This window comes from Mustela erminea, chromosome 17 (assembly GCF_009829155.1).
Source record: "Mustela erminea isolate mMusErm1 chromosome 17, mMusErm1.Pri, whole genome shotgun sequence".
Lineage (NCBI taxonomy): Eukaryota > Metazoa > Chordata > Mammalia > Carnivora > Mustelidae > Mustela > Mustela erminea.
Genome location: NC_045630.1, coordinates 23632002 through 23653387, shown reverse-complemented (window position 1 = coordinate 23653387; position 21386 = coordinate 23632002). Strand labels below are relative to the sequence as shown.

General features: G+C 42.3%; 1 protein-coding gene across 7 annotated transcripts in view; it reads right to left on the bottom strand.

Moving 5' to 3' along the window:
* Window positions 1-287: 287 nt before the first annotated feature.
* The window catches only part of ABL2 (ABL proto-oncogene 2, non-receptor tyrosine kinase), a 114271-nt gene continuing 93172 nt past the window's right edge, over window positions 288-21386 (bottom strand). For 3 of the 7 annotated variants that reach the window (XM_032317459.1, XM_032317464.1, XM_032317461.1), the window contains exons 2-12: window positions 21007-21069; window positions 19630-19800; window positions 14626-14921; window positions 11289-11561; window positions 10099-10183; window positions 8598-8775; window positions 7786-7970; window positions 6422-6574; window positions 5505-5594; window positions 2663-2836; window positions 288-2114 (exon numbers count right to left, since the gene is read on the bottom strand). In XM_032317459.1, the coding sequence (XP_032173350.1) occupies window positions 391-2114; window positions 2663-2836; window positions 5505-5594; window positions 6422-6574; window positions 7786-7970; window positions 8598-8775; window positions 10099-10183; window positions 11289-11561; window positions 14626-14921; window positions 19630-19800; window positions 21007-21069 (3392 nt within the window). In that variant the 3' untranslated portion in view covers window positions 288-390. The remainder of the gene's footprint in view (window positions 2115-2662; window positions 2837-5504; window positions 5595-6421; window positions 6575-7785; window positions 7971-8597; window positions 8776-10098; window positions 10184-11288; window positions 11562-14625; window positions 14922-19629; window positions 19801-21006; window positions 21070-21386) is intronic. The other 4 variants (XM_032317462.1, XM_032317465.1, XM_032317463.1 and 1 more) reach the window with 3 other exon arrangements.

Below are 21386 nucleotides of genomic sequence, written 5' to 3'. Positions count from 1 at the left end.
GAGTGAGTGGCACGGCCAGTCCCCGAGCAGGTGCGGGCCTGCAGCCCTGCCGAGAGCAGCCCCACGACATCACGGCGTAGCATCCTGGGTAGGAGTGGCCTGCACTGGGTTCTTCGCGGCCTGACATACATACGTTCCCTGATGTTCCGGGGCACCTTCCAATCCTGTCCACGACTGCTCCATCCCCATCTCATTTCCCTGTCCTACGTGTTTTGTTTTTTGTTATTTTTGAGATGAACCTGTAAACGTGAGAACTCAGAGATCTGAGGTACTTCACATAAACACACTCAAGTATCAGTCTTTCATTTTTTGAAAACAAGAACACAGGAAAACAAGTCCCTCCCCCTCTCCCTCAGAACTGTGAGCATCTTCCCACGAGGCTCACAGTGGCTACCTCTGCACCACATCGCTGATCTCCTGCACACATGACAATAAGTTATTAAGGACAGGGTTGGCCCCGGGCACCCCAGCAGCGGCCGAAGACACCTGCAGCTCCTGCAGGCTGAGTTCCAGTTTGCTCACAGCCTCTCGGAAGGCAAATTTGTTGCGCGTCTGAGAGATGCAGTCCACATAGCCTGAGCAGTAGTCAAGGAGCTGGTGGCCAGTGTCCACCAGCTGGCTGTTGGGCACAGGTTCTGTGATGGCACTGGACAGTAGGTCAGCACATTCCAGCAGGGCCTCTTTGCTGATTTTGTCTGCTGAGATTTTCTCAGCCGCCTGTTTGGTTTTTCTCAGGGCCACTTTAGTACCTGCTGTGCCATTAGCCATTTTGGCTGGCGAGATGGAAGATGTGGGCAGAGGCACTTGAGGCGGAGGCATCACTGGCCTCCCGGCTTTCCCACCGCCAGGTACTGCCCCCGGAGCGGCCTTTTTCCCTCCGTCCTGTGTTTCTAGTGCGGGCTGTCCTGCAGTCGGGGTGGTCGGCTCTTCCGCGGGGTCTGAGCACAAGGACGGATGCTGCAGTAGTCTCATCACTGGGGGTGGGGGTGGGGCACACTTTGGTTTTACCCGTCGGGGTCGGTCCTTGTCTCCAGAGGATGTGACCTGATGCTCAGATAAGAGTTTGAATTTATTGCCCTGAGAGTCTGTGCCAATGAGCTGCACGTCAGCAGGAGTGTGCTTCAGAGTGGGTGAGATAAGGACTGGCACTTTGTGGTTGTGAGTGGTTGGGAGGGCTGCTGCAGCCTTGGCCGGAGAAGACCAGCCCGTCTGATCGCCGTCCTCTGGGACTCCAGCCATGCCGAGTCGCGCCCCACCATTCCTCTCCTTGCTCTTTGGGGCAGCTGCCACTCCAGCCACCCCCGCCCCTGGAGAGTCCTTCTCTGTAATGGCTGGATCCCCAGAGGGGGTTCTGAGAGGAAGAGCCGCGGCTCCTCTGGGCAAAAGTTTGGCTTTTGGTCTCTCCCTGCTTGGAGCAGCACCTTCCTCTGATTTTTTTGGAAGCATGTCATTGGCCCTGTCCACATTCTCTTCTGGCTGAGAAGAGGTGGACACTGTCCTTTCCAGCTGGAGTTTGGACCTCTGGCAGTTCCTGGGAAGGGTCATTGCCATCCTATCCTGCTCTGGAAGCCCTGAGGACATGGAAGATGTAGAGTTTGACCTTGGAAAAGGCTTGGAAGTGTCATCAATGGCTGTGGGTTTCCCCGCTCGTAAGCCCAGTGTCTTTTTGATTAAGCGTGGTGTAAAGAAGCCTGTGATGCCAGACCACCCGCCCCCAGCGGTGCCACTGCCCCCGCCCCCACCGCCATCGTCATTACAGAGGTTCCTCTGCGCAAAGCTCCCCCCATAGCACTTGGGTGGCACCAGATTCGCCTCTTGCTGGGCAGGAGTGAAAGAGAACCCATCAGCATGCTGCAGAGAAGCAACAGATGAGAAGTTACCCGTGAGCTCATATTTCTTGTGGGGTTGATTCTCCATTTCTCGGAAGGAGCTGCTGCGTTTGGGGGGTGTGGGAGCATTTCTCTTTTTCATGAAGGAGCTGAAGAAGCCTCCCTTTCTGTCTCTGGTGAAGCATGTCTCTTTGGCATCTTCCAAGAGGCTGCTGGGTGACTTGTCTCTTTGTTTTCGAGGCAGTGCTGGGGACCCAGTGGGGGCCTGTGCACCTCTAAGGAACCCTGATGAGAAACAGCCAGTCAGTAATGTAAAAGACAAACAGTGACTCCATTACACTTGAGTAAATAAGGTTACATTTTAAGAGTTTTTTCAGGATCTCTTAAATGTCAAGACATTAGCAGGACTCAGAGAAAACTAATAAATACAATATCACCGATAATACTATTTCACACCGATGAGTGTCCCAAATACAACACGGGCTATAAATGCAAAGGAACAACCCGCTGATTTTCACCTCGGCATCTGTCTTTTCTCTAAAAATGACAGCACGCCCTGGCCTCATCTATCAGGCAGTTTTTGCCAGAACTGTAAGGACGGTAAGCGGCTGGGATTTGGGAGCTGAGGAAAGAGAGCAGGAGGCTGAGCTGAGCAGCAGACGGAGAGGTCAAGACTAATGCCAGCACTGCGGGGCTGAGCCCAAGAGCAGGATCTGTTTCAATGCCGGCCGCTCTCTCCTCAGGGAAGACGGGCAGCACAGTGGAGATAAAGCATCATCCCCAAGGTTCTGGAAACGAAGACAGTTTCCTGCTACCTGCCTAGCGACCAATACCTGGTGCTGAACTAGAAGCAGAATTTTCTGTGGCGTCCTGTGCCCCTTCGATGTTCTCCTTGTTCTCCACCTGTTTCTTCAGCGTCCGGGTCTTGGAAGGAAGTATAGGCAGTCGGGGCAGGTATGGAACAACAGATGAGGAGGAGGCAGCTCTCCCAAGCTCCTCAGCTACCTCTGTGAAGACAAGGGTACTGATAAAAAACCATTTCGTGACACAGAAAAGGTTTTCTTCTCAGAAAAGATACACAACGGAGAAAAAAACTGGAGAAAAGAGCACTCAAATATGTAATGGAATCACAGAGTACGGACTCTTCTACGCCGGGCTTCTGTGGTCCAACACTGAGCATAGCCTCATCCACGATGTGATCTGTGGCGGGGGCTTTCTCTCAGGGTGCATCGTTCAAATGTGTGACTCAAACAAAATGAATCTATCTCTCTTTTACGGGTATTTAGGCTGCTTCCAGTTTGGGGCTACTGTAACTAGGCCACTAGGAACACCTGGCTACGTGTCTTTTGCTTCAGAATCATACGTGTATGTCTGCTAGGTACATCCCTAGGAGCGGGACTGGTGGGTTACGGGGCACACAACACTCAGCTTCGCTGGGTCCTGCCAAACTGTCTCCCAAGACGGCTGTACCAATCTATACTCCCACCCGCATTGTGTAAAAGCTCTGGTTACTCTGCATGCTCGCCAGAGTTTGGTATTATCCGTTTGGGGGGCTCGATTTTAATTTTAGCCATTCTGGTATTGGTATATGGTGGCATCTCACTGTTCTATTTTGGACTTCTCTGATGAGGAGTAATGTTAAGTAAGCACGGTTTCACAGGCTTTCAAATCATTTGGCTAGCCTTGTTTACTGAGTGCTTGCTCAGAGGCTGAACAAAGGCAACAGATTTCTGGAGTTATTTTCATTTTTAGGTTGCACCTTACCCAAAGAAGGAGGATAGATACATTTCATTTCATGCAAATGAAGCAAATGAGGCTTGTGAAGAAGTGTTCACCCTTTTGAACATGGCTATGTGTTTTGTGGCACCTACTGGGGCAAAGACATACTTTGGTATTCATTCCGGAACAAAAATGAACCAAGTGAGAGCAATTAAATTTCTGGGTAACTATTTCAAAAATCGGCTCCCTCACAAGAATGGGTACATGGCACATAACCCAAGCCATGCCAGCGAGACTCTTTTCCTACACTGCTATATACAGCAGCTGGCAGAGAGACATAAACTATGAGGATATGACCTCAAGGATGCTAGCAACTGCCCCACGCCTCTTGGAAGATTCCAAGGATGACATCAATGCAGAGACAAAAGAAAAGTGATACTGCGTGGGAGAGGCTGTGGAAGGAAGAAGTCCCAAAGCTACTTGAGTCTGTGGCTTCTACTGACTTTGAACCAAACCAGGGTTTGGATATGAGCAAGTAAATCCTCCTTTTATTGCTTTAGAAAGCTTGAGTTAGGTTTTTTCCACTCACAACCAACCAGTAAGTACATCCTTTTAAGGTAGGTACTGTGTCTTATCTCTGTTTCTTCAGTAATGTGCTTCCCACAGATTAAACGCTTAATAAAATGTGGGTTAAATAATCATATATTTGTTTAGCAATTTTGAATTGCAGTTACCTTTGAAAATGGTTGATTTTTTTAAAAGGACAGAACATTTTCAAGAGAAACAAATACTTAACTAAGGAGTCAACAGAAGTTAAAAGTTGACACAGAAGCATCAAAGAAATGGAGCCTGTGATTTCTACCACTTGAACGCCACACGAAGTAAAGCACAAAGAGGAAAGAAGAAGGTCGTGAGGGGCAGCTGCTCAATCTGGCCCAAAGGCTGATGTGCACAAGTTTGAGCTAGCAAAGTACTAGGAAGAAAATACTTTTCATTCAACTTCAGGGTTGTACTTTTCCCTTTCTTCTTGTCCAAAATGATAAATAGCTAATGGAAGACAACAAAATTCAACTTGCCTGATTTCCTCTTCTTGTATTTTAAAACCTGAACTTAAGTCATAAGCTCTTATGCTCAATTAGGAAGGAAAGAAGAAATTGGAAAAATATGTGCAAAATTCTGGAGCTATACTAGAGAATCCAATCAGCACACATAACTAAGAATTCTGTTTTTAGCTCCTAGGAATAGGCTGTCTCTGTAACAAGTGTACTGTCTCACTTCAGCACATAATTGTTAGAGGCACTGTGATACTGACGTTGGAAGCTGCCTGTATGTGCCCATACATTCGTTTTTCGGATATGAAAAGGGTTCTCACTGTTCATAGCTTAACATGCTCATTTTTAAACTATTTTCCATGTCAATATATCTAAGAGTATCATTTTAAATATTCAATTATATGAATATATCAATTAGCCCACTAGATTTTAAAATTGTTCATTTTTCAATATTAAAAACTACATGCTGATGTAACATCCTTGTAGCTAAATCTTTATTCACACCCTTAATTATTTCCTTAAGATCTATTTCCAGAAATGAAATTTCTGGATATTGCTTTTATGATTTGATTCTGTCTTTGTAGGTGTGGTTCACGGAGGCAGAATATTCTTCCTACTCATTTTTAATTCCCTTCCATATATGGTTAAATGTTGGTGGTTTAAGAACTACCCAACTTCTCTATGATGAGATTGAATTTCTAATTAAAATACAATTTCAATATTAGAAATGAGCTTGAGACATAGAGACACATTTAAAAATAGCAAAACAGAGGGCAAAATAAGAATTAACGAAGGCCAAGAATTAATTCAGTCCTCTGAAATGGAGTCCCAAACTAGAGGAGTCTATCATTTTTGCAATGTTATTATGACCCCTGTCATCACCAATAACCTGCCAGAGTCCCACCTTCGGAAATGCTGGAGTCATGGAACATGGTTTCAAAAGCCTGATGTGTTTCAGCAAAAGACGGCCGGTCAGCAGGGCTCCACTTCCAGCCTGTGGAACAAAAGAAGGAAGTGCTGAAAGCTTCTTGCAGAAACTAAATACCCGGGGGCACACCTGCAAGGGAGGCTACTGAGGCAGAGGTACAGCAGGTTCACAGTGAGCAAGGCAGCTGCTTCTCAGTTCCAGACTCAGGTGTAATAAACCCACTTCCCAGGGCTGGTCCTTCTATGTAGCCCCAGCTTCTGTTTTTCTTCTATAGGGATAAAGAGGGGTAGAGAGATGGTTTATGAAATGGAAAGTTGTTTTCTACTGGGAAAATGAAGGGCATGATGAGACCTGTCTTCAAACTTATTCTAACCTTACAATCAGCTGTCCATGTTCAGAAATATAACAGGATATCAAAAGGAGGAACTTAAGAGTTCACTTTGACAAAAACAGGAGTTTCTTATTAGCTTTATCATATAAGTGGGCTGGGAAAATTTAGTCAATATATGGGCCATGGATGACTGTGTCAGGATTCCAATTAAACTTGATGGTTTATCATATATGCCAACTGGATGATCAATGATCAACCTTTTCTTTTCTTTTTTTAAAAGATTTTATTTATTTATTTGAGAGAGAAAGCATGAATGAAGGCGGCGGTGGAGGGCAGAGGCAGAGGGAGAAGCACAGAGGCTTGATCCCAGGACCCTGAGATCATGACCTGAGCTAAAGGCAGAAGCTTAACTGACTAAGCCATTCAGTGCCTGACCAATCCTTTATATGTCAGGAGGCTGGAGTCAACCTCACACTGAGAGGAAAACGGTTTCTTATTTCTTTAATCATCCTGAATCACTGACTTAAGTCTTCAAAATTAAAATACGAAAGAAAACACTCACATGCTCTCATAAGTTCATAAACCTTAGGAGGGCATCCTTCAGGTTGTTCCATTCGATATCCTTTCTCCAGTAGATCATACACCTGAGACAGGTCAATGCCTGGATATGGTGACATTCCATATGTAGCAATTTCCCACAACAGTACCCCAAAAGCTGCAAAGGGGATATAAAAAAAAAGCTGAATGTTTCTTCTGATTTGTTATCTATTTTACACTATTAGGTGACTTCTCTTTCAAGTTTTGGATTAACATCCACACTGTTACAACATTAGTAAACTGTTCTAATTCTTAGTAACATTCTAATTTTTACAGCTGAACTTGTCCTAAGGTATCTGCCACAAAATGATTCAGATAGACTGTTTTCTATAAATTTCCCAATTTTTTTTTTTTAAGATTTTTTATTTGACAGAAAGAGCACGCTTGAGCACACAGTACAGGAGCAGGGAGGGAGGGACAGGAGAGGGAGAGAGAATCCCAAGCAGACTCCGCACTGAGTGCGAGCAGGGCTTGATCCCACATCACCGACACACCAAAATCACAATCCAAGCCAAAACCAAAGAGTCCGACGCTCAACCAACCGAGTTACCCAGGTGCTCCATTAATTTCCCAATTTTTAGATTTAACTGTAATGAGGGAGAATAAATTATGACCATAAAAAGTCTGGGACAGAACCAAACTACTCTTAGAACAATTGATAATCTATTTAATGAGTTCCAGTTTTTAGATCAGCTAATACTGAAGGAGTAAAATAGAAAATAGAAAAAGTCAGAGGGGGGAAAAAATCAAACTAGCAAAGAAAATTTGCTTGATTTTGTCACACATTATTTCTGAGTTTGAGATTTCTGTAAAAAGTGACTCGCCATCTTTCAACTATTTCTGTTGGCCTATAACCCAAATTTCTAGACTTGTTCAGTCCAAGAGCCTCTGCTAAATCAGACTGCTTTCCAGGATAACAGAAACAAGATGAGTTAGTTACAAGGACAAACTCTAGGTGCAATTCCATCATGCCTTCCTTGAAGAGAAGAGGCTACTCTGTGTCACAGCACTTCAAAAATGAGCAATAAATTTAATATGGAAAACAGGGACTTTACAAAGAGAAGATCAGTAAAATTCCAATGCAATCCAAGATCTAGACTGTGAGCTCTTTGAAAGTGAGGACTTCCCCCCAACACTTTCCTCTTTACACTTCTATGCTAAGTGCCTAACACAATGCCTGGCAGATAATAGGTATTTAATAAATCCTTCCTGAATTTAAGATGGGGGCCAAGGCAGAGTTTACTGATTGCATAAACGAGAAGCTCTAAAGAATTAAGAACATTAAAAACCTAAAATGACAGATACAGAAGAAGTCCCTTCCAACCTTACCCCAGACGTCAGATTTAATTGAGAAGGTATTGTAGGCAAGACTCTCTGGTGCTGTCCATTTAATAGGAAATTTGGCTCCAGCATGCGCAGTATAGGTGTCTCCCGTCATCAATCTACTTAAGCCAAAGTCGGCCACTTTCACCACATGGTTTTCTCCTACGAGGCAGTTACGGGCTGCGAGATCTCTGTGGAAAAGAGAACCCTAATATGATTCCATTCAGATGTTGAGAAAAATGTCCATGAACAGTCTCTTCTTAGTCCTCTGTGCTGTAAACAGAGTTGGTTAAGTCCATGCTGACAGACACAGTAGCACCTGATGATAGCTGCTAACACAGGAGAAAGCCACTAATTATGTATCACTTGTAGAGTCATCTCCAAGAGGCAACAGTCATCTGATACTAGAATAAAGCCCACTTCAGAACATGGGTTCCTATTTACCAGTACGCTGGGAGAGGTTTCAGAGGTGAGCAAAAGATGCTTTTCTACAAGGCTTTACTTTAAGTTCTTTACTAAGACAGCAAGCTATTTTTACAATTAAGCCATTAGGTAGAGCAAAAGGCCCTTGGAAATGGTCCTGGGCAAAATAAAGAGCATTCTGTTTTAAGAATCAGCAAAGGCCCATTAATACTTTAACCAAAATACTGTAGGTTTATAAACTGGAAATGACATTATAGTGGGTGGGTCCTGTAAAAGAGAAAACTGTTTTTCTGGGTCATCTGGAAATTTCCAGTAAGGTTCTCACATTCTTTTATTTGCACATCAAGCAAGGTAGCTTCATGGTTAGTCACGGGCCATAATCAGGCTTTACACACCTATGGATGAAATTCTTCTTCTCTAGATACTCCATTGCAGAGGAGATCTGAGTGGCCATGTACAGCAGGACCACTGCAGTCACCTCTTCTCGGCTGCATTCTCGGAGATAATCGAGCAAGTTGCCATACGGCATGTACTCAGTCACGATGTAAAATGGTGGCTCCAAAGTACACACACCTGATAGTGGAAGAACAGAGCTTGTTTTATTAAGATATTTCCAAAAATTCCCAAGCACTTGGACAAGATTAACAGACACATTTTAAAGTCTAGCTCAGCAGTAATCTTCTCCCTTCTCGCCACCACTCTCTCCTAAAATAACAGAGCAAAGTTCAGATAAAAGTGGTTGATAAGGGAGTCCTGGCTTTCACTACATCATTCACTACATCTGAGTATCTGCCTGCTTGGGGAAAAGCATTAATTTCATAAGGGGTCAAGAAGACCAAAATGTCCTTAGGCTTTCACTACATCATTCACTACATCTGAGTATCTGCCTGCTTGGGGAAAAGCATTAATTTCATAAGGGGTCAAGAAGACCAAAATGTCCTTAGGCTTTCACTACATCATTCACTACATCTGAGTATCTGCCTGCTTGGGGAAAAGCATTAATTTCATAAGGGGTCAAGAAGACCAAAATGTCCTTAGTTCAATATATGCCCACGATTCCCATCCTCACCTGTACACTAACAATGTTTATCTTTAAGTAACAGCAATTTTGTGTTGAAGACCAGGTGAGCCCAGTCCGTATCATGCTTTGTAAAAAGAATGTTTCCACAGTCAAGGATTTTACTGATACATGGCAGACTCCTTGAAAAGATTCAAAAAGAAACTGTCCCAAACTTCCTTTGGGACAGTATGGCTCAAGGTGAACAAAGAAACTGGTCCTCCTTTAAGAAGGGCCGAGAGTTCAGTCACTAGTTTCTCCGCGACCTGAATGGGTGAGGAGCTGTTCTGCAACAGGACAGCACCTGCTGCTGAGGAAGGTGAACCAATGTGTGTGGCCACAATTTGGAATCTGCTTCTTCTCAACAGTTCTTTGTTTCATGTCTATTTTGTAAAATATTTTTTGACAATGTTTGGTGTGGTATCATTCTGAGTATTCTTGAACCTTGATTCTGAGGCAATTACCATAAGTTGGCCAGTTTTATATATTATAATCAACCCAGCCACTTTCCCGGGCAATTTTTATTAAAATTTTTTAAAATTAACTTATGTATGTATCTATGTGATCTCTACATTGAACTTGGGGCTCAAACTCATGGCCCCAAGATTAAGAATAAGATGCTCTACTGAATGAGCAAGCCAGGGACCCCATTTCAGGGCAATTTTTAAACAGAGAGCCTGCTGATTAAAATTAAGTGTCATTAAAAATGACAACCACTTATTGAAGTAGATTTGTACCTAGAGCTTCCACCATGGTGATACAAAAGCAGCATTTGGAAATAATGGGGTTGGGAGACAAGGACCTGTGAGGAAACCTATGGTTCAGGCAATCTTCCTCACCTAATAGTTGGACGAGATTAGGATGCTTGATTTCCTTCATCACTGCAGCTTCTTTCAGGAACTCTTCCACCTCCATGGTATCTTCCTGGAAAGAGGGAAAAGTAAGGAGGAAAAAAAAATAAATAAATAAATAAATAAAACCCAGAACAGGGGACAAACCCCTATTTTAATAATTTGAGTCAACTTATAATCCTAAAACTACAGTTTTAAAAGGAGGTATCTTTTGAATATTCTAGCAGATTACTTACAGAAACTTTATCAGAACCTAATAATAGGCTCCAGAGACATCGGATTAAGAAAGAGTGTCTCTAAATTTATCCAATATTTGAAACTGGAGTGAAAATTATCAGGGCAAGCATAATTCAGCCATCATATCCCATCACAACTGAGGCCTGGGAGACCTGGATGGATAACTCAGTTCTCTGACAGTTTACTTCCCTAGGTACCTCAGCCTTCCAAAGAGGAGACAGAAGAGTTAGCTGTTCACGCATTTGTCTTCCTGACAAGTTCCTTAAGGAGCAATACATGTGTGCAAAGCCACGTATACTGTCTCACACTCAAAATATGCTTAATAAATATCTGCTGACTGAAACTGATCACACTCAGGAAGCCGAAGAGCAGCCCTTACACGTGATTCGCCAGAGCTACGAGGCATATGGGAGATCTTCAGAGAATGGAATGAGTGACAACTTTGTAATTAGATACTGGGACGCTTAAAGAAGGCAGTGGCATCAGAAAGAAGATTCCTTGACTATTAGGAGAAGAAGTGATCTAATCTCAGAGAGATGGGGGAGCACGAGGCAGAGAGCTCAAGGAGAAAAGAGAGAACACAAAATTCTTGAGCACTGCATGAACAATGTCGTCCAGCAGGGGTCATTCTCAGGAAGCAAAACAGCTTGTTTGGCTTTTATAACTTCTTTAATCCGCTCTAACCTTCCACTAAGACCTACATCAACACCCTCCAGAAACCAACCTTCCCCACATGTGGGTTTCACTCTGTCGCAGTGAACAATCTGTCCCCGCACTGTCAGCAAGGGCACTGAGGTTACTCATCAATTTGCTGATGTGCTTGGCACCAGTGGGTGGAAAGTGCTCCAAAGTTAAAGAGGGGCGCGCTCATATTTCCAAGTGATTCAGCACAAAAGGGGGAAAAAAAAAAGGCCTGGAAACTGTAATTCTCAGCAACCCACCTTCAACGTCTTCACAGCAACCGTAAGGCTGTATTTCTTCCAGACGCCAACATAAACTTCTCCGTACTGACCACCCCCAAGCTTGTGCTTCATGGTAATATCCGTTCGTTCCATTTCCCATTTGTCATGGATTGGGGACACACCATAGACTGTGGGCTTATTACACTTGGGCGCTGGGTAATGTAACGTTGTCACCAGCCCATCAGCCACCGTGGAGTGATGGTGCACGAGCTCTGCCAGGGTGCTAAAGCGGCTCTCCGCAGTGACGTAAACCTGGTGAGAAAGGCAGGAGAAAAGCTAGCAACTTAAAGAGAGGTCTGAAAATTCAAAGCCCATTATTTCACTGGTCTGAAGATATGAAGATAAGAGGCTCTTTTACGGAGGTAAGTGAAAGAATTAAGCGATGAGGAGAAAGGAAAACACAACTTCGGTTTAACCCTCTTTATACCACTCTTCCCAGGCAGACTGGGGGAACGAGATTTCCAAGCTATCTTTCTGGATCATCAAGATCACTGGTCTTCGAGGTGTGCCTGGGTGGCTCAGTGGGTTAAATAAAGCCTCTGCCTTTGGCTCAGGTCATGATCCCAGGGTCCTGGGATGGAGGCCTACATCCGGCTCTCTGCTCAGCAGGGAGCCTGCTGTCTCCTCTCTCTCTCTGCCTACTTGTAATCTCTGTCTGTCAAATAAATAAAGAAAATCTTTAAAAAAAAAAAAAAAAAGATCACTGGTCTTCGAATATGTTGAAGCAACAAGACTGTGAAACCCAAATTCATAAGATAAAGACAGAAATTCTGATTTAAGTGGAAAGGGGAGACCTGGTCTCTGAAAGGTCATGAAATCTTGCACGGAATCTTGCACAGAACATAATTTGAGAACCACTGGCTTCCTTTTTTTTTTTTTTTTTTTTTTTTTTGGGAGGAGGAGAATATTTAAGGATCTTACAATTTTTACTTAATTAGGATGTGCTTTGAGTGGCTAGGCCATTAAAAAAAGAGCCACAGGGCGCCTGGGTGGCTCAGTGGGTTAAGCCGCTGCCTTCGGCTCAGGTCATGATCTCACGGTCCTGGGATCGAGTCCCGCATCGGGCTCTCAGCTCAGCAGGGGGCCTGCTTCCTCCTGTCTCTCTGCCTGCCTCTCTGCCTACTTGTGTTCTCTGTCAAATAAATAAATAAAATCTTTAAAAAAAAAAAAAAAAAAAAAGAGCCACAATTTTATTTCAGGGTTGTTAGCAAAACAGTAGTTGTTTTGTGGCAAGTAATTAAAGTATAAAAGATGAGCAGTCTTTGAACCCTATGTCCTGTGGGAGCTAGCCTGTTTATTGTTTACCGAAAAAGAGACTTGTGCTGTATACAGATACATATTACATACAGAACTGATGATTTTTATACAGTGAACTCACCCACATAAACCTCTCCCACACCAAGAATTATAACACTACCAGCACCATCCCAGCTAAGCTATTCACTCCTTCAAAGGTAACCACTCTCCTGACTTCTCACAACTTACAATAGCTTTGCCTGCTTCTGAACTTACACAAATGGAATCATACTACATGCACTGTTGTGTCTGCTTTCTTCCATTCCACTCTTCTTTATTGTGAAAGAATTCACATACCATAATGCCCACCATTTTCAAGTATACAATTCAGTGGCCTTCCCAAAGTTGTCCAACATCACCACTATGTAACTCCAGAACACTTACATCAGCCTTCATTATGAAGAAATCCCATATCCTCAGCAGCCCTTGCCACTCCCCTCACACCCACCCCAACAATGACTAACTCCTTTCACTCAACTTTACATAGGTGTGAGACTCACCTACGACATGGGTCAACTAACTTTTTTGCAGAGAGCCAGAGAGTAAATATTTCAGGTTTGTGGCCATGGTGCCTCTGTGCTAACTACTCAAAGCGGCTGTAAGAATGAGAAGGCAGCCATAGACAATACATAAACAAGCAGATGTGGCTGTGTTCTAATAAAAATTTATTTACAAAAGCAGGAAACTAGGTGGGCCACAGATTTTCCTCAGAATGTACACAGCAGTATCACACTCATTTTTTGTTGCTGTATGAGATTCTATTTTATGAATATACCACAATTTATTAATTCATTCTGTTGTTAGACAATTAAGTGTTTCTAATCTGGGGCTATGACAAATAATGCGACTACAAACATCCTGGACATGTCTTCTGTACACACATGCACTCATTTCTGTTGGGTATGTAACCAGAAGTAGAGCTGCTAGGTCTCTCCTACATTATCACTTAATCTGATTCAATGTGGTTTCATCAGGGAACAGTTATGTCTGTAGGATGATGCAAAAGAGAAAGAGAATAATTACTTCCTACTTTGTACCAGCTATTATGTTTTAAGGAAATCATTTCATTTAATCCTCATGACAATCCAATAAAGTGGGATGAGAAATTGAGGCTTATAGTAAGGTCACAAAGTTAACGAAGAGAAACGGTGGAGTTGTCCAGCAAACCAGGTCTGCTTGCTCTTGGCAAAGTCTGTGTGCTTTCCCCTACTATGCAGATCACATACAAGGAAAGAACAAATGATTCAATGTAAATTTACTGTTCTACAGAATGGACATAAATCTGTGCTTCACAGTTCAGAAAGTAAAACAGCTCCATTCTTACACTACCATTCTACAGTGGTTGGTCTTTCTAACAGGTACATTGCTAAATATCCAAATAATCTATCTATACTACCCATCAATCCCAGTCTCAGAAGCCCAAATTCTTACTCTGCAAACTTTCTGGTAGAGATTATTATAAGTTTCAAAGATCCAAGGCTTAATTTGCCAATTCTCGGGCATGTGGGTGGCTCAGTGGGTTAAAGCTTCTGCCTTCGGCTCAAGTCATGATCTCAGGGTCCTGGGATCAAACCCCGCATAGGGCTCTCTGCTCAGCAGGGAGCCTGCTTCCCCTCTCTCTCTCTCTGCCTGCCTCTCTGCCTACTTGTGATCGCTGTCAAATAAATAAAATCTTTTAAAAAAATAAAAAGGGTTAATTTGTCAATTCTGTACAACGTACTAGATGCACGTGTGTGTTATGTATCTGTATATGATGATTAGAACCACTAACTTATATAGCAGTTCCCTTCACTCACCTTCAATTCTATCTCATCATTAAACTATTAATGTAGTACTGTTTTTAAATCCCATTACCATATTCTTTTGAAAAAAGTAAGGTTCCACATGCCCAATAACCCAAATTCACATCAGTGATTATTTCGTTTTATGTCTGACATAAAAACTATATTCTTTAGTCATTCTGAGTATTTTTTCTAAAAAACAACAGTCCACACCTAGAGGCAGAGCTGGCCCGTCTTACCTTGCCATCTGTGGTCGTATTGATCCTGTAGTGATATACACGCCCCTCGTACCTGAGCGAGATGGACAGCTGCCCGGGGCTGCTCTCACTTTCTCTCACCAGGAAACTGCCATTGATTAGACTGCTGAGTAGATACTCTGCTGCACTGCGTGACACGGGTCCATGGTACCAGGAATGTTTCTCTAAGCTGTTCACTGGGGTGATGTAGTTGCTTGGCACCCAACCTTGTCCATTCTTGGAGCGAACTTCACTCCACTCACCATTCTGGTTATAACCAAGGACTCGAAGCTTTTCACCTAGCCATGAAGTCATCAGAGAAGAAAAGAGAAGGTGTTAGGACTTTATCTCAAGCAGTAGCAGTCTACTGTCAAACTCAGAGAAAAATCAATCAGTAACTCCTATGCCAACTTTTTTTTAAAAATTAATGAAAACAAACTTGGCTGTTCATCATATCCTGATTGATCTCTTTAGAGTGTAGCTTAAACAGAAGCAGCATAGTTAGAAATAACCTGCTGGCATTGACTAATGGCTTTTACACCAACTAAAAAAATGTCTTCATGCAACCCCATGTGTGGTATAGTACAGAGGCATACAAGGATAGAAAGGTTATGGACCTATAAATACAGAGTAGACACTGATGGTTGCCAGAGGGGAGAGGGAGGGGCAATGGGCAAAATGGGTTAAGAGGAGTAGAAGATACAGGCTTAAAGCCCCTTAGAGAATGAATAAATCACCAGGATAAAAGGTACAGCTGCATAGAGAATATAGCTGATAGTATTATACAGCACTGTGTGATAATAGATGGTAGCTACACTTGTGGTGCGCATAGCATAATGTTTAGAATAAATTACTATGTTGTATACCTAAAAGTAATGTAATATTATATGTCAACTGTCCTTCAGTTAAAAAAAAAAAAACAAAACAGAAAGAAATGGAAAATGGAAAATGGCACAGCCTCACCCCTCAAAAATAATTCATTTTTTTTCTCATATAACAGTCTGTCAAGGAATATATCTTATATATGGTTCAATGTTAGTAATAATCAAGGCTTTGGTATGAGAATCAAGAAATACAAAGTTACTTCTAAATTTTGTTGCCTCCAGTTGGCACCGAGGCAACAAAACCATTTATGTAAAAAAACAAATAAGAAAACAAGACAAAACAGAAGCAGACCAAAGGGCTTTGGGCAATGCTTTCAGAACAAAAACTGCTGGGGGTGCTGGGCAGGTAGAACTCCCAAAGCACATTCCAGGACTCAAGTTTTAACAGTTATAGTTTCCCAACTTCCCTCGCATTTCCCAAGAATATGAGTCAGTCCTATTCATTCCTCCAAAATTAGTGTGTGGGAAGGGAAGCTGACACTGAAGCTGGAACCTAAGACAAGTTACTCAGAATGCCTTTGCTTGCTATCAACGTCAATACCCTTGATTTCTGTTCAAGTTGTGAACTTTAAACTCACTAATATACATTTTGCCCCTGAATGTGCAACTCAGACAAAACAGGAAAGGTGATAGGTATCATTAGTAATAACTAATAACCTAAACCTTTTTTGCGGGGGGGGGGGGGGGACTGTGGAAAAGGCCCTGGGCCCCTATCTCTGAGAGATGCACACCTTCCTACAGAGTTCACACCTACTTCTCAGTGTCGGCAGAAGAAAACCAAACCAATTAAAATCATATGGCCCACTAGCTGTCAGACATAAGCCACTGAGGAAAAGCTCAAAATCATTATTCTGGCAGTCATCAAATCTTTCCAGCAACCCACAGAAATGTTTACCATAGGATAACTTTATCACTCTTTCACCATTGACACCTGGACCTGAGACATTTAATGACAAAAACCTAGGAGTATGTACTCATACAATATACATATGTATAGAGGGACAGATAGGACTGTGTGTCCTGTGGCTGTGGAAATGCACCAGTATGCAGAGAAATACTCCCCAGCCATATCTGTAGGAAAACAAAAAACTCAATGCTACTAGAAAAGCTAAATAAAACTCGTTCCTGTGTAGCTTTCCTGTTGTACCACAAAAACCAGAAAATGTAAACATCAAGTATACCGTTGTTTCTGGTAACAGCAAGTCATCATAAGTAGGATACAGTAAAAAAAATCCTAGGTTTTTGTTTTCCTCTCTTTTGGAAGTTAGGAGAATTTCCTACTCTGGAAGTTTTGAGTACCACGGAAATTGATGAGTCTGACTAATGGGGATGTACACATCGGCTCTACTGACAGGAATGTTGGGAGAACTCTTATTTTTTAATTCAAGCAAAAAAAAATCTTCAAAGAAGGAAGTAAAGTAGGAATCATTATTTTTCAAATATACTTTCTTGTCCTTTAAAATAGTAAGATAGGGCGCCTGGGTGGCTCAGTGGGTTAAGCCGCTGTCTTCGGCTCAGGTCGTGATCTCAGGGTCCTGGGATCGAGTCCCACATCGGGCTCTCTGCTCAGCAGGGAGCCTACTTCCCTCTCTCTCTCTCTCTCTCTGCCTGCCTCTCCATCTACTTGTGATTTCTCTCTGTCAAATAAATAAATAAAATCTTTAAAAAAATAATAATAAAATAAAATAGTAAGATAGCTTTAGCATGACATCACTTTATATCAATATGAACCTGATAGAAAAATCTGACATTTCAGGTTTGTTTTTTTAAGATTTTATTTATTTGACAGAGAGAGATCACAAGTAGGCATAGAGAGGTAGGCAGAGAGAGAGGAAGGGAAGCAGGCTCCCTGCCGAGCAAAGAGCCCGATGTAGGGCTCGATCCCAGGACCCCAGGATCATGACCTGAGCTGAAGGCAGAGGCTTAACCGACTGAGCCACCCAGGCACCCCCATTTCAGGGGTTTTGAGACAAATCACTGTTCGCCATGAGAGAACAAGAATCCCAGCCCTTGAGCTGCACACCAGCAGCTGCCATAACTGGTAACTGAGGCAGCAACACAGTCTTGACTGGTATTTCCTTGGTGACAGAGCTATCTTGGAAAACAGTGACATGAAAAGTGTATCTAGGAAAGAATGTTCTGAGTCACTGCTTCACAAACTTCTCTCCTGAAGTATCAATAAAGGTAAAAGAGCGTGTTGTAGCCCAAAGAGACTACGCACAGTATAAAATTCTTTGAAATCCTTTGTTTTATCCTAAAACTTTGTGTAAAATTTTCCCCTGATACATAAACCTCACATACATACAAATACTATCACCATCCCGTCCCCCAAAACTACCCAAAGTTTTCAAGTAACTTGCAACTAGGAGATCACACATGTTTACTTTTCCTTCACCTCCGACACCTCCTGGCACAAGTATTTATGTATGTGCCTCCCACCCACTCTGGAACACATCTATGCCCCAGTTTGAGTTACAGGTTTCTGCTCTGGACTTAAAAAATAGAAGCACATAAAAATTTTATAAAAGGGTAACAATCCCTGAATGGAGGCCTGTCTTAATCTGGTATATTCACTCCCATTTATTACCTCATTCTGAACCTTATAAATAAAAGGCATATGTCTGACAAATTATCACCTAAAGCACAATTTCATTTAAGTCAAAAATTATCCTGAGGGGCGCCTGGGTGGCTCAGTCCTTAAGTGTCTGCCTTCAGTTCAGGTCATGATCCCAGAGTCCTGGGATCATGTTCCATATTGGGCTTCTTGCTCAGCAGGGAACCTGCTTCTGCCTCTGCCTGCCACTCCCCCTGCTTGTGCTCCCTCTCTCTCTGCCAAATAAATAAACAAAATATTTAATAAAAAAAAAAATTATCCTTGGGATGCCTGGGTGGCTCAGTTGGCTAAGCATCTGCCTTTGTTCGGCTGGGGTCATGATCCCAAAGTATTGGGATCAAGTCCCATAAGGGGTTGGGGGGCGGTCCTTGCTCAGCAGGGAGCCTGCTTCTCCCTCTGCCTATCGTTCCTCCTGCTTGTGATCTCTCTCTCTCTCTCTCTGACAAATAAATAAATAAAATCTTTAAAAAAAGTTATCCTGAAATATGTTCTTTCCAGGAGGAGGCTTTCATAGGTTCAAAAGAACAAACTTGGGCAGATTAGCATTCCAATCCAAGGACACAATGAGAATGGTCCATGCCTCTTTCTTTCTTTCATTCCTTTTTTTTTTTTTAAAGTAATTTCTACACCCAATGAGGAGTTCAAACTCATGACTCCAAGATCAAGAGTCACACATTCTACCAACTGAGCCAGCCAGACGCTCTTTCTCATAAAAGTTCCACATTCTCTATCGTTGTTCAGAAACACTAATATTGAATGATTTTACTTGGTCATATTCTTAATCCTCCCTTTTATAAGAATTTTCTACCGAAATAAACTACTGCTCTCTTGAGAGTATTACTACAACAGAAACCTTTCCTATGACCCCTTTCAGTAAGGCACTTAAACAGAGATGAGAGATGGTCTCCGCCAGTGCTACCTGAAGCAGGTCCACAATGTGACAGGACACTCGCACTAGCATATGGAATCACTAGACTACTTTCTTCTTGTTGAAAGTCCTGCTCCCCCCAAAAAAAGAAAATGTCTCTAAACAAAATAATTAGTATACCTAGTGATTAGTTCATTTACATATTGGGAACAAGTTCTATATCTTAACAATGAGGACTGGTAACGAAAGGTTCTCAGACAGGCAGTCAGCCCAGGGACAGCACTCCAAGTAGCAGCGGCTCTGGCAGAACGACTCGTGTTAGCCATGGCTCCATTAGAAGGGATGTACAGTGAACCTTACCGCCATATAAGATGAATGCTGGCCTATTACAGAGAGTAGTGAATCCTGAGAGTGAGAAAAGTTTAGTATAGACCGTGTGGTGCTTTTTCTAAAGTTCTTTATCTCCTCTTACCCTTAATAGGACAGATAAAGGAGACACAGGTTTTTTAAAAAACAAAACCAAACCAAGACAATGAACCCTAAAGTATTGGGGCCCAAATCACCTAATTTTGGTCAGAGGCAGAATCTAGAACAGACCCCTTTATTTCTTAACCACATGAAAACTGGAAAGTGAAGCTCACCTTTAGTGATGCTGAGTGTGTTATCACCACTGGCTACGAAATCATAAAGTGCAACAAAGAGATTAGGGTCGCTCTCAGTAGCTCCAAGTAAGTTCTCCTTGGAGCTCCACCGGATGGCTTCATTCAGTGCCTGGGGTTCAACATCACAACTATAGGGACGGTGCAAGGCTTCTGAAAGACAAACAGAGAAAGGAATTCACAGTAAGTTCAATGGTTAAATTAAGTTCATTTAATTCAGTACATACACAGTATTTTAGCTGCTGGCATGTGTATACTGATGGCTCCAGGGCGGAAAAGAACTGTATAATATGGAGCCATGAAGAATGAGCAAATGGCACCGTCTCCTAAACATGAGAGAAGTCTACTTGTTGAAAACGCAACAAGACAGAGAAGAGATCACAAAGGAGCATTCAGCTGTGATTCATATGCACTCAAACCAGAATCAGAAATAAACAGAAAAAGCAGGGTTTCTCAAAATGGGGGGGAAAACCCCACACTCAAAAACACGGCAATTCATTTTATAAAACATATAGGCTACTTTGTGGTGGTGGTGATTTTAAATTCTGTTTTTAAAAATCCTCCCAAACTACCCTTCTTCACTGACTCTCTCCACACAAAACAAACTGTGGAAAAGGTAACAGAAACTTTAAGAAATATGTACATATTTCATAAATCCAGATCCTCTGTGTACATACAGAAAAATTATAGAAACAGTGCTTCCAGAAAAAACCAAAAATACTAAAATTATCTGTTAAACAACAAAAAAATGTTTTGGCTTAATATATTCTTGGCACTACAAAATACCTTTGCATTACTATGCACGGTGTATAATGTAACAGCTTCCAACTGTTGTTTTTAAAAAGTTTTTACCTTATTTTCTTTTCCTAGGTGGTACATTTTTTAAAATATTTTGAGAACTTAATTGACAGCTCTAGAAAATATCACCAGCAATAGCCATTTGAGTATCTACAATGTGTAATGTTGAAGCCTTCTAAGACCTATTCTTTTTTTACCTCGAGGATTTATGGGTTCCTAAATTTAGTCACACTACACAAACAGGTGATCCCTATAAAGATCACCTGCTTTTTGCAGTTCAGGTCATTTACACAAAAAATACACCATGCCTTCAGCAATGATCTTCTTGATCACAGGAACTGTTTATAGTGGCTCTCTGCCACTCTCCAACTACCCACTGTGATGTAACACTTTACTATCATCTCTCTCTCTCCTCCCTGCACTCATTTTTAATTTAAAATGGACTTTACTACACCTGAAGAAGAAAAACCTTGAATCTGTGGTTTCATTTCTTTTCAAACCCACACCCTCCTCTCCATCTCTACTGCCAACACCGCAGATCAGACCCCCACCATCTCTCACCTGGACTACTGCCTCCAGTCTTGTCTCCCTCAAAGCCATCCTCCACACAGCTGGCAAAGTGATCTATTTAAAACAAAAATTTGACCAGGTCACTCTTTTTAAAATTCTTGAATAGTTCACCATCAAGCTAAAATCTCTTTAATTGCCTTCAAGGTCTTTTATGGTCAGGTCTCTACCTGCTTCTCCAGGTTACCTTCCCCCCTCCAAATTTCAAATTCTAAACTTTAACACACACCATGATGCTTCCTGCTTTTTTGTGCCTTTGCTCATGTAGTCCTGGCTACATGGAATGGGATCTCAACCCACCCTTCTTTTGACTGGCTCACGTCTCATTTTGTAACACTCAGATGTATTTTAATCTTAAAACAGAATTAACTTGT